Below are 12,436 nucleotides of genomic sequence, written 5' to 3'. Positions count from 1 at the left end.
GGGGGGGGGGGTTTGGCAAGCTTGGAGTCGAATTTTTCTCCTTTTAAGACAACTCTTCAAAGTTCAACGACACTGGGAATTGGATGAGCAATAGTTTCTGTATGTGCACAAAATGAAGATGAGGTTTAAAGGAAAAGTAACAGTAAAGGGAGGAAAGGTATATCATTGTTATTATCCTTACTTGGGAAGAGACCGTGATTGACTAAGCCTGCATCTGTTTTTAGATCAGCCGCGTCAATTGGAGTTCCAAAGAGAATCAAGCCCCAAGTCTCTCGGTCATATTCACCGAGTTCTGGACGCTTATTCAAAGGAAACAGGGAGTTCAAGGAATGTAAACACCATTGAGAGCGGAAATTTGGATTTGGAATGGCACAGAAAAATATTTTTCTCGCCACTGTTTGTTATCATGGGGAATGGAAGAGTCAATGAAAATTTATGATTCTTTGCCAAGTTCATTCACAATATAGGTTCTTCTAGCAAAATGAATGTATCCGCGTTTGCGGGACACTTTCAGAGTGTAGTAGTTCCTAAAAAGATCAACGGAGGGGGTGCGATTCATTTTAAGAATGAAGGTGAAAAAGCAATAAACCAACCTCCAACTGTAAAACCCAGCCCTAACCTTGACCCGGAAACCTTGTTATTTGTAGGTCCAGTGACCCGAAGTAAAGTAAGAAGTCAGCTTTGGGCCATCCCAGTGGAGGACTTGGTGTCTGACTTTGAATCCATGAGAGTTGATGATGAGGTTCTATTTATGGAAACTGAATCTTGATGAAGATCGGATTAGTTGATTGACTTGGAGTGCTCTCTATCATGGTTTGAAGGCATTTCTACCTATTAGGTAAGTCACTTGATATGTGTGCAAAACCCCTTTAGGATTGGATTTGATCTGGGTCTTCAATTCCCTGTTTAGGAGTTCTTTGAACCGATTGGTCGATTGGCCCTCGACCAATCCAATCGACCAATGGGTTCTGTCTTTGGCAATTAGGTCTTGCTTGCTCTATTTAACTCCAATCTCGAGTCTACTTCGTATTTTCTGCCTCCAAACTCTTTGGAACGAACCAAAGACCTCTGCAAGTCATCTCCCTTGCATCCTTGGTGTTTTTTTTCTTGACGGATCTTCGTCAAAACTCTTCCTTTTGCATCAAAGGTATGACTACACTCTCTTCTTCTCCTCCATCTTTGTTTTTCTTTCCTTTTTGAGTTGAGACAGTAGAGGAGATGCTGCATTCTCTGTTGCAAACATCTCTCGGACTTGTCTCTCATGTTCTTCCTAAGGATTAATGGCTAATGCAATGATCTTAACCATGATCATTGCAAGCTTTTGAAGGAATCATGATCAAATCATGATCTTGTCTTTGTTTATCTTTTGATTTGAATTCTGATCTTCTTAGATCTACTATATTGATCATGTTAGTAGTCAATTGCTGTGTTTTCTTTTCATGATCCATGATCTATCAATCTCTAGTTGTTTCTCTTCTACCATACCATGCTTTCTTCATGAATCATGATAGTTACATATATGGTAGGTTTTGTTTCCTTATTTAGATTTATGCTCTTAGGTCTATTTTCTTGAAGATCTAAGTATGCCTTCCATGATATCTTTATCTGAATCAATGATTCATTCTCCTATTGTTCTTGTCTATGATTTCTATCTTGAATCCTTCAAGAACCATGATTGATCTAATTATGGTAACTTTTTGTTTCCTAATTTGTATCTTGAAGACTTGATTCGATTAGTGTTTTGAGGTCCCCTATATGTTAGGATACTACTAATGTAGTTTACCCCTTGATTAGTACCCTTTTGAACCACCAAATTCGGATTTTATATCTTAAAACTCTGATTTTGTAGGCTACTGTCTTCATTGGTCGACTGATTGGTCGACTGGGGCAGTAGACCAATCCAATCGACCAATGAGTACACAACAACTCAGAATTGGTCTATTTTGGATGTTTTGGTATCTTTTCTGTTAGGGATCTTTCCTAATATGTTGTATACACTTGTTTAGGACCTTCTTCTCAAGTTTGTCAATATCTTAGTTGATTTCTTAGGATTCCTTTGCAAGTTATAAAAGGTAAGGATGGTTACTTCTTTAACAATATAAATTGCATATCTTAGTTTCTATATTTGAATCTTGTTAATTTATTTCTTTAATTAGATTCTTATAATGTTATACTACCGTGGTACTGTGTCTTGATATCGGTAGCATTACTTATTTATATTGAATTGACTCATGTATGATTTACTTACCAGTTATATACAAGTTGATTGTAATTATTGATTTCTTTCCATATATGAAGTTACCATATATGTGATGTTATGAATTGATGCTTGTGTATGCTTAAGTATGGTTTGGAAAGGAGAGGTGTCCTTTTGACACTTCTGTCCTTGGACTACTACGGGAATATTATGGGATGTTTCCGGAGATGCCCTCTGGACACCTTCCTAAACTGTTGGATGACATATTTAGGACTGTCTAGTAGTGTTTGGCTAGGATGTCCCGTTATGTTAGACCCTAATCGGAGGGGTATTGAGACCGAACAACCCGTGGTAGCAATGGGGATTCATGGGCGCTCAAGACCGATAACCAACCCGTGAGAGGACAGGAATCACATTGTGGGGGCCATTTATTGGTAGGATTGCATATGGATAGACTTGGGCTCACGGGCGCTCAAGACCGGTAACCAACCCGTGAGAGGACGTGAGAGCTTCCCGTTTACCATATGTGGATAACCAATAGGGTTGATGAGTCCGTAGTCGGGGACTATGAGGACTCTAGTGTGAAGGATACCGGAAAGGATCGTCAGGGACGAGGAATGGACGTATCTGGATCTGACTTGATATAACTAAGTAGAAGACTTGCATTTGGCTAGGCTTAACCCTGACATGCGCCGGTACTTAGACCAATGGTGATGTGAGAGAGTGGTGATCTATACCCCCAGCCATGGAATGTCCCGAGGGATGCCGGACCCATTACCAACTGATGATGAGTGATTGAGACTTTTCTAAAGAAGTACGGTGCTATGACTTAAAGCATGTCTGCCAATAGAGACCAAGCATATATAGAGTTAGATTCATACATTCATTGTTTGTCTCATACCATATTGCATCTATGTTTGTTTTGTAATCCCGCCATTTATGTTATTATGGATTTAATCGCTTTACCGAGTTTCTTTGAAACTCATTCCTTTATTGTACAATGTTTGTTAGACTATTCTACAGGTTCTGAATATCATGACGGCTCGTATGAAGAAGCGCAAGGAGAAGAGGCATATCTCCAGGAAGGTGATTGCGGTTACGACAATTACACTGAAGATCCCGCGAGTGGTTATGCTCCGTACGATGCTTAGTCCGACCATAGAGTGGAAGCGCCCTTGTGCCATTTATGAGATTTATACTTATAGGGATATTGTCTATAAGATTGAGAACAATTTAGTTACCTTTTGTACCTGCTATTGGGATTAGATCCTATCCTGTTTATTCTCTTTTTGAACTACTTTTCCGCTGGTTGTAGAGTGGGATTTCGCCTCACTTTACTTATCTGATTTAGACACTCTGATTATATTTAGTACTCTGATTTATATATGATTCATTCTTTCCTTATTTTGATCTATGGTTTATCTTTCGCACTTCGATTATTATTGTTCATGATTATGTTATTGTTTATGTGGGAGGTTGATTACTCGATACTTGATCTTTGGGCTGTGGATCACACTCTCGGGTATGCCAGATAGGGTACCGGCTGGGAGGATGTGACACCAACTATTTGGAGTGAGTTGGGAAGGACAAACATGATAATAATCCAGCAAAGAATGAACTATAGGGATTAAAGGAATTCTGAAACCTGAATCAAGATGGTCGAGATAAATGGTGATGACTCCTGGATCAACGGTATAAGGACGGTCGGAAGGTTCGGGAGCCCATATTCTGGCATCGGAGGGGAAATGATAATTTTCCAAATAAGAAGCCAAGTGAGACTTTTTTACCTTGGTGGGATACCATTCAGGGCCTGCATATTTGGGGTGCATCTTCTCTTTGGACATGTCTATAGGCGTATAAGCAACGATGGCTTCGTCGTGAGCGTACGGAGAGGGTTTCCAGTCTAAAGGATTCTGATGGGAAGAAGAGGCACCAGAAAGATAAGAAGAAGAAAATTCGAAGGATGAAACTTGAAGAGAAGTGATAGAAAATGGCGGATGAGTTTAGTTGATATTCTCGAAAGAGGAGGACAGAGTACGGAGGAGAGCAGGTGACAATTGACAGATAAATATATAAAGAATGAAGAGAGGTGAAAGGAGGTTTCTTGAAAAATGGGGGGAAATACACGATGTTCCAAGATCAATGGTCATTACTTTTCATAACCGACGCGTGGAATCAATCGGTGGATTTAGGGGAATTGCAGTTGGGAATGCGAGGATGATGTATGAAGAGTAAGGGAGGACATGATGACTGTACGTTGGGAAAAAAACAAAATTTATGATCAAACGGCGCGAGAGGAGATAACGTTAAGGAAGATGAAAAGTTATATTTAAGAATTTGTAAAAAGTCTGACAAGAAGGAGATTTCAGCTGGTTTACATGATGATTTGGGGGCTGAGCACAGAGATGTAATAATCACGCAAGATGGTTTGACTATTACAAAAATTATGATAAGGGGGGAGAGCCATAGATCAACTTTCAAGTTAATGATGATATGATGGCCTGGTGTCATAGTTTTTTGGAAATCATAAAGTACCTTGGAAAAAGACATAAAAGCTGAACAGGGTATGCTAGATGATTTTGATAGAAAAGTTCAAACCTTCTGATCAGAGTCTCGTGTAAATTCGACCTGATCAGCAGGCTTGAGGGCTTGTGTTGTGACTAAAATATCCACTTCTGGTTTATACCGGTCTAATCAGGTTTGACCGGATTCAGTTGATGAGATGAAGGCACCTATGGGTCTGCCCGAAATTATAAAGAAGAGATGATCAACACCATCCAATCAGGAGCGATGATCCGACGGTCATGATTGAAAGTTATTATGAGCGGGAAAGTTTATATAAAGGGAAAAGGAGGATTCGTAAAGGGAGGTAAGTCTCTGAAATCAACCTGAACACTGATACTTTTTGATTTTACTCCATTAGAACACCTCAGAAGCTTTTTTCAAGCTCAGGAGCATCGTCTTCACCATTCTGACTAGACCGTTGGAGACGCGACACCGATCAAGACGATCGGCTCCGTTTCTCACTGGTGTTCTATTTTTCAGGAGTAGGAGGTTGATTGACTAAGGAGCAAACCAGATCGATCTAGATCTGAGGAGTTCGGTGCGAAGGCAGCGGTTCGAGGCTATCGGCAATTTTAGCACCAACACAGTCCAAATTGAATTCTTCATGGGAGCCTTGGGAGCTGCCGTTGGTTCCTCTCCTTCTAATTGAAACCCTAGAAGCCCCCCCCCCCCCATCCAGATGGTTCGGGGTTAGCATGCCACATGTAAAGTGGAAGGTGCTGGTCAATCTCAAGGTAGAGAAGAGAAGGGACCTTTGTCTATAGGTATGACATGGATGCAAAGGTTGATGGCATGCTTTATGCGTAGCCTCTCCCAAGATCGAACTCACTCACTATTCTACAAGAAAATGACTCAATCATGCCAAGAGGCCAGCCATTATGGCCAGTGGTAGTTTGTGTTCAAAAGAGACAGGGTGACTAAGTGAACCAACGAAGGTTCATCCTTGTGACAACATAAATTTGGTAAGGAGGTAGGGATAATAGAAAACAGTCAGACACTCTTAAGTGAAGAAGGAGATAGTACCTTGCTGACAACAGATGAGTGAAGAGCAGTACATGATTGTAGCAACTTTGTTTCAAGTTGAGTTGAAGTGGGGGACCGCCTAGCCATAGAAACAGAAGGAAGCGACACAGAAAGTTCAAAGGTAAACTTTGTGCCTAAATTTTACATAGGATGGTAAATATGAAGACGAAAATGAATTGGTTGCAGGAGCAACAGCAAGAACAGAAGATTTTTCATGTAGAGTCAGGTGCAGTGAGAACGTGGAGAGAAACTTGACCGAGTTCCCATTTTTGAAAATTTGAAAATTTCAAATACTTTCGGGATTCTTCCCATACTGTAATATCCTGATCATAACTGTTTCGAACTTGAAAAAACAATAATAAACAGCTTTCAAACGGTCATGATCAGGGGGACTCTTGACCAAACGGTCTGCATTTTTCAAACAGTGGGTAAGGGTGTTCAGTTGGTATTTGCAAAAAAGGAGGGAGCATAGACATTATATATAAATAGGAGTCCCCTACAAACTCAACACACAAGTCAAATCATGCATAAATTCAGCTTCAAGAATCCTCCGCAGTAGTAGATTTAAATCCTATTGTACATGCAATTTACTCTTGGCCATGGCCGATTAGTTTACATTGTACACTTTCACGTTCAATAAACAAGCTTCAGTCTTCTTTCGAAATACCAATTAAAGTCCCAGGTGTGCCCAAAAATATCCACATTCGAGTTGTTCATCAACTCTATCACGCCAACGTATCATCAACCAAGTTTTGAGTTTTTCCCTGCTAAATTCAAGGAAAACAATGGTATGTACCCCTTTCAATCCGAACTCGTCTGAATTATTGACTCTTAGATATATTAACTATATAGTTTTCCCTACAAGTACAACTAATCTAAGTGTTTGTAAGATGTCTTGATGTGTTTCATTTCTTTCAATCATACTGTTGTCTCCACCAAAAAAGAATAACCAAAATTCAACACATACAAATCTGAGCACCTCAACAACTGCAGTGTAGCCAATGATAACATAAAACTGGGTCAAATCCCCAATGAACTCTAACATTTGAAAGTTAATTGGATATTACAGGCACATATACGAACAAGAACATCATTAAACACGCTGAAAAGGTCATACCAAAATATAAGTACATTGATTTCTCAGCAAAGAGCCACATCAACATTTTCTCCCATCGAACCATAGTGGGTTCACAAGGGACAAGACTGCACCCAATAATTAGTTTTGAATGGCTGAACTAATGTCCTATTCAACTTTGTTATTGGGAGATTGGTCCTGAGTTGAGCACCTCAATATGCTTTTGATTAGAGGCTTGAACACGGGTGTGTTGCATTTTCTTTTTACCAAATTTCATCTTAGAGATGTACACAGGAACCCAACTCTTTCTCTTCGGTAACACTCATGCATTAGCTCAGTTATAGGTCATCTTACCTCCAAAGCTACTCACTGAACTTGCTGGTCTTAAGAGCTTACTCATCAAACTCTGCTAGTCTTGTACACTGCATAAGCCAAAAATAGTGGAACTGGTAGGCAATATCCCGGGGAATGAAGAACTGGGTTCATTCCATATGCTTTTGTCAGAACTCTACAAAGCTGTAGAAATGAAGAAAACAACAAAAAAAATCAGAGACTTATATGAGAAACAAGTGAATTCTATCGCAGATTACAAGATAAAATTAATTAAACCATCCATTTCTAATCTATGAGCCTATTGATAGATACATGGGAACTTATGAGGAAGGTTATAATGCTATTAGAATGTAACATGTTGATGCGCTCTGGAGGACGTAATGCACACAAGCATGAGGGGTGTCAGGGTGATTGGCAAACAGATGAAGAACGACTTCAACTGGACTAGTGCAATTTGTTGCCATCTGATACTCTAGAGTAGTTTTCTTATTCCTTTTCATCTTTATAATCATTAGGTATACACACAAGATCAGTTGAAATGCACTCTCATTGCATGGGTATGATCTACAATGAATAGGTTGGGTCCGTGTATTGGATCTGAACATGGTTGTAAGTTGACTAGATGAACCCCAAAGGAATTCAAGGGTTCAATAGAATACAGTGTGCCTTTAAAATGGAGGAAAAGTTTACGGTTTTACAACTCATTGCTTGGATTGTGACAATCTAATAGAAATTTTTTCATAACCAGGAGAATAGTTAATAGATGTCATTCATGTTGGGCTAATAAATAGGATCATCTTTATTCATTCAGAACACCTGCATGAAATGGGTTAGAGACAACTCATCTTTTCCACTCAGGATCTATATGAAATCCTTTAAAAATAGGGCCCCCACTCAAACCTTCAAACAATAATCTCTTCATGTAAGAAAGAAAGGGAGGTTTTTTTTTGGGGGTACGGTAGAGGAGAGGGGGCTAAACTAGGAAATAAGTAAACAATTATTGGTGAATGAAGCTAACCTTCCAATGTATCCAATAGATGACCAAGCAAATCAACATTAGGAAATTTCTCATCAAACGAATGCCAACGAACTTCGATATTTTATTGTCATGATAGCCATAAGAAGTTCCCCTACTTCCTTCGGTATGATCATCTTCTTTTTTCTCTGATAGTGACAAGAAGTAAAGCCGATAAACTGCTCTTTCAGCAGCTAAAGCTGCCATAACCAAAACAGCTGGCAAAACTACCAAAAAGAGATGAGGTAGAACAACTACCATTATGTCTGGATGTCCCATATACACTCGTCTACTCGTTTCACCAGGTATATTCACAATCCAACCCTTGTAGGTCATGCATCCGCTATCTCCACCTCTGGTGAAAATTTCCCCACAAAACCAAGGGAAGAATATCAGGTAAAACAAGTACACCAGGATGCCATACCACAGCAAAGAGACCCTACAGAACTCTGTTAGAACCCATATTATACCACGTATGAAGCCTTTTTGAACAATGAAATTTATATATGTGTATTGTGTCCTTGAATGTATGAGAAGTGCTTTGGGAATAAGAAGCATGGAAAGGATAAACAAAAGAATAAACCATACAATTGGGAAATACAGAACATCCCATTGACAACCCATAATGAGAAACTCCGTCCAACTCCAAGTAGATTTTGCCGTCACACTGTTAATGGAGAATGGCCTTAACTGGCTTAATGTAGATCTTTCCATTATATCAATGGCTTCTATTTGTACCCAGAACCGATCGGGAGATGGGTCATCAAAGGCACTCCAGTTCCATGGGACAGCATAGAGATCTCCTCTGCTAGAATTCTCATGCTTTCTCATAGTTGCCTCCATGACCATATCAGTTTTTCCGAGCCCAGTGTCAAAGACTCTTGCAACTACTGACGCAATTGGTAGGGTTGAGAATACCAAAGCTCGGACAGTCTCAACAGACGATTGGTCTATTGAACAACCATACTCATGGAGAGATGAAGCTGTTAACATGAATCGTGAATCTAGCGGAAACGTCGGCAGTATTATAATTTCCTTAGCACCCATACTATAATCAGTATCAACAAATGAAACATGACCAGCATCAATGGCCAACACTCGCATTACTCTATTCTTCCTCCAGTCACCCATCTCCCACTCCCAGAATTCATTGATCCTTGGGGCTCCATCAAAACAATAATTTTGAAATGTGGTACTCTGTTGAGGTGTTTGGTAGATGTTCAGCTGGAAATATTTCTCTGGTGACAAGAAATGGTTATCAGACTGATGATGCCATTTCAAATTCTCACCAAATGTTCTATGAAGATGTCCACATATATATGCTGACAAGGAATGCTTGAGAAAAGCATCTTTCAGACTCTTGCCAGATTCTGTGGATGCCGAGAGTGAGAGTGGAAAATGCCCAAATGATATCTTTGTTAACCCTTTTGTTGATTGATAACCCCACTGCGAAAGCTCAACATCTATCTCAGCAACTAGTTCATCTGTTGGATGTCCAAAAATATTTGTTGGGCCACGTATTCCAATAGACATTGTACTATCAAACCCAACAAAGAGATGTTTTCGTTCACCATTCTGGAACCCATGTCAAAATAAGTTAAAATAGGCTACTAGTATATAGAAACCAAATAAATAAAAGACTTAAGACACCCAAGTTCAATTTTTTTCCTTTACTAAATGTGTACCAAAGATGGCATTACCAAAACAAACAACATTATACAATCAAACCGAAAAGAGATTATAAGAAGATGTAAACCCAAGGTCAGCAACAGTTGAACTCCATGGACTATGATGCTCAAACGAATAGTTTCAAACTAAATTGGGATAGGAAAGTTTTCAGAACTCAGCTTAGTTCCTAATCTAAAAAAGAGATGACAAGTGATCAAGAAAGCTTTGACAATACCTAAACACAAGAAACTTTCCATTTTCGCTTTTGGCTCCAAAGCTTCTACAGAAGCTTCCAGGAGTTCCTCAAAAGTGAAATAAGATACATCAGCAATTTACTTTGCCAAGACCAAAAGTAAAAGTATGCAGTACATAGAATGAGAAAGCAGCATACTGTTTAAAGTATCTTAAGAAGAAATTTCACCTGTATGGTGATGCTGTGAACATTCCCACTTCTTCCTAGTTGTCCGTTGATACTATAGTTTGGAAAGAAATCAAATGAGCCACCAACAACTGGTACACCATATTTATCATGATTTCCTCTAAGATCGTAAAAGATATTCTTGTGAAGACCACTCCTTTCAACAACATTTTCCATAACCTTGTGGTACTCAATCCACTCTTCTTCATACTGTTTTGTTGTTAAAAGATCTTCACTTTTGCCATCTGGTCAGGTAAATCAAAACAAGGAAGCAAGAAGGTTAATAATGGCAACAGAATTGAAAATCACAAAGATGGTAAGGGTGTTTAGAACTCCATAGTTATCATCTATCTAAAGAAACAGATTCATGCAATCATGTAAAATATTCTCATATGATGAGAAAAGCATCCACAAATGGATATGCTTCCACGCACGTAAAATGCAAGTATGTTTATGTCCACCTCTAGCAAAATGACTGCTCATCTTTATTATGTGAACATTTCTCGCTTAAATTCTTCAGAAAGAAGTGAAGAGGTGAGTGGGGAAGAGGGCAGAGATAGGTTTTCATCCTTGGATTTTGATATGGACATCTTAATTATTCTAAACCATAGCTCCAGAAAAACAAAATATTCAGAGCCATCTAATAAATAAGCCACCCAGAGAAAATAAAAGAATACTATAGGGTGTGTGCTCTGCAATGATCATACAAATTAAGTATAAGATTAAAAGTCCTGCTCAACAAGCAAAACCCCTGTTTACCATCATGGATTATGGTACTAGAGGAGGCACTCAGAAATTTATAACCTGAACACTATTTTTCTTTTCTTATCAAAGAACTATTATACTATTTATGGATTGAGCTGAGCTATTCTAGGATTTTTTTTTTTTTTTTTTTAATTCAGTGGTATTTGCATAATGTGATGACGCCAAACCTGGAACATTAATGCAAACAAATCGGAATATCTTTTACATCGTGGTTAGAATCCCATCGAATAAATACAACTTGGAAGAGCAGTGGAATAATTTAATTTATCAATCAAAAGATAGAACTGTTACAGAATTAACCAAAATGATCCTCTTTCCTACTTTCCAAGTATAGGTCAGTTACAGAATTGAATACAAGGATCTTGTTGCTAAAGATACAGTCAGATTTAGAATAAACCACCTTCTACTCGATAGCCATCAAGGTGAATTAAAATATGTATTGCAAGTTGGAAAAAGCAACACAAGTATACGACGAACCCCTAGAGAATTATATCTATCAAGATAAGAATACACTAAATTAACTAAATGGAATCAGAGAAGAGGTATAGAGAAGGGGGGAAATACCTGTTAGATCACCAGTTACCAGAACAAGAGCTGGGTTTATCATGGCAAGAGCAGGGCCAACGAACCTTTGAAAATCAAGTGCTCTTTCGGGATGGAAAACACTGAAATGAAGATCAGAGAGCTGGACTACCCAAATGACAGATTCTGGGCCACCTTGCAAATCTATCAAAGTTCTAGAATTGACTTTCCTAGCTTCAGTGTTTTCGCTGGTTTCTATATAATTTATTTTAAGGAGGACGAGGACGAGGAGAGTGAGATAACCCATTTTAGGTTTTCTCACCATCGTTTTTAGAAGTCAATAGAATGTTTTTCCAACAATAAAGCAGAAGACGATCAGCTTCAATGGAAATTTCAGCGCTTGGCAGAGGCTCATTTCTTAACGATTCCAAATTAAATAGATTGAAATTTAGAGACATCAACATAGGAACAATAAAGGCTTTCACAGCCAACAGAAAAGAGTACGGAAAATGCTCCCATCGCCCTTGTCCATTGTCTTCCTTTCCTTCTACCCACTGTCTGTCTTCGCTCCAACAGGTTTTCCTTCAGTAACTAGGCCCCACCTGGGGGCCAATCGTAAGGTTTTCACCGCTTTAAGATGTAACAGGGATGCCTAAGAGCATGCGGTACACATTAATGAAGCGTAGCGCCAAGGACTAGGGGTGTAGATGGATAATCATCGATCCGTTTCTGAATTCACATCTGCATCCCTTTAGGGATATCCAATCCGTCCGATTATTAATAAGATGCGGATATGGTATACCCCTTTTTTACCGAATATTATCTGTCCAAAAAAATTATCCGATTAAGTTACTT

At 39.0% G+C, this 12,436-nt stretch overlaps 1 protein-coding gene across 2 annotated transcripts; it reads right to left on the bottom strand.

Annotated features, from left to right (window-relative positions):
• Positions 1-6,485: 6,485 nt before the first annotated feature.
• On the bottom strand, positions 6,486-12,171 carry LOC149018703 (putative metallophosphoesterase At3g03305). Of its 2 annotated transcripts, XR_016172969.1 has the most exons (5): positions 11,624-12,171; positions 10,298-10,539; positions 8,467-9,783; positions 8,212-8,357; positions 7,301-7,376 (listed from the first exon to the last, which is right to left on the bottom strand). XR_016172969.1 is itself a non-coding variant. In XM_089152860.1 (4 exons), the coding sequence occupies exons 1-4, from the start codon at positions 11,904-11,906 to the stop codon at positions 7,260-7,262; spliced, it is 2,214 nt and encodes a 737-aa protein (XP_089008986.1). In that variant the 5' UTR covers positions 11,907-12,171; the 3' UTR covers positions 6,486-7,259. The 2 variants fall into 2 exon arrangements, 1 of the variants encoding a protein (XP_089008986.1); XM_089152860.1 differs by having other exon boundaries at positions 6,486-7,376; positions 8,212-9,783.
• Positions 12,172-12,436: the final 265 nt, after the last annotated feature.

Source organism: Hakea prostrata, chromosome 4 (assembly GCF_041222555.1).
Source record: "Hakea prostrata isolate BN-2017 chromosome 4, UWA_Hpros_2, whole genome shotgun sequence".
Taxonomy (NCBI): domain Eukaryota; kingdom Viridiplantae; phylum Streptophyta; class Magnoliopsida; order Proteales; family Proteaceae; genus Hakea; species Hakea prostrata.
The sequence above is the reverse complement of the archived record's forward strand: the minus strand, read 5'-3'. Positions and strand labels throughout refer to the sequence as shown.

What these genes read in the sequence shown, in the direction of transcription:
- LOC149018703 (XM_089152860.1), bottom strand. Translation starts at nt 11,906, where the DNA reads ATGGTGAGAAAACCTAAAATGGGTTATCTCACTCTCCTCGTCCTCGTC. An exon ending in GGTAACTGGTGATCTAACAG is followed by an intron (nt 10,540 to 11,623) that starts GTATTTCCCCCC and finishes TTACCTGACCAG; the next exon opens with ATGGCAAAAGTGAAGATCTT. An exon ending in TTCACAGCATCACCATACAG is followed by an intron (nt 9,784 to 10,297) that starts GTGAAATTTCTT and finishes CATGGGTTCCAG; the next exon opens with AATGGTGAACGAAAACATCT.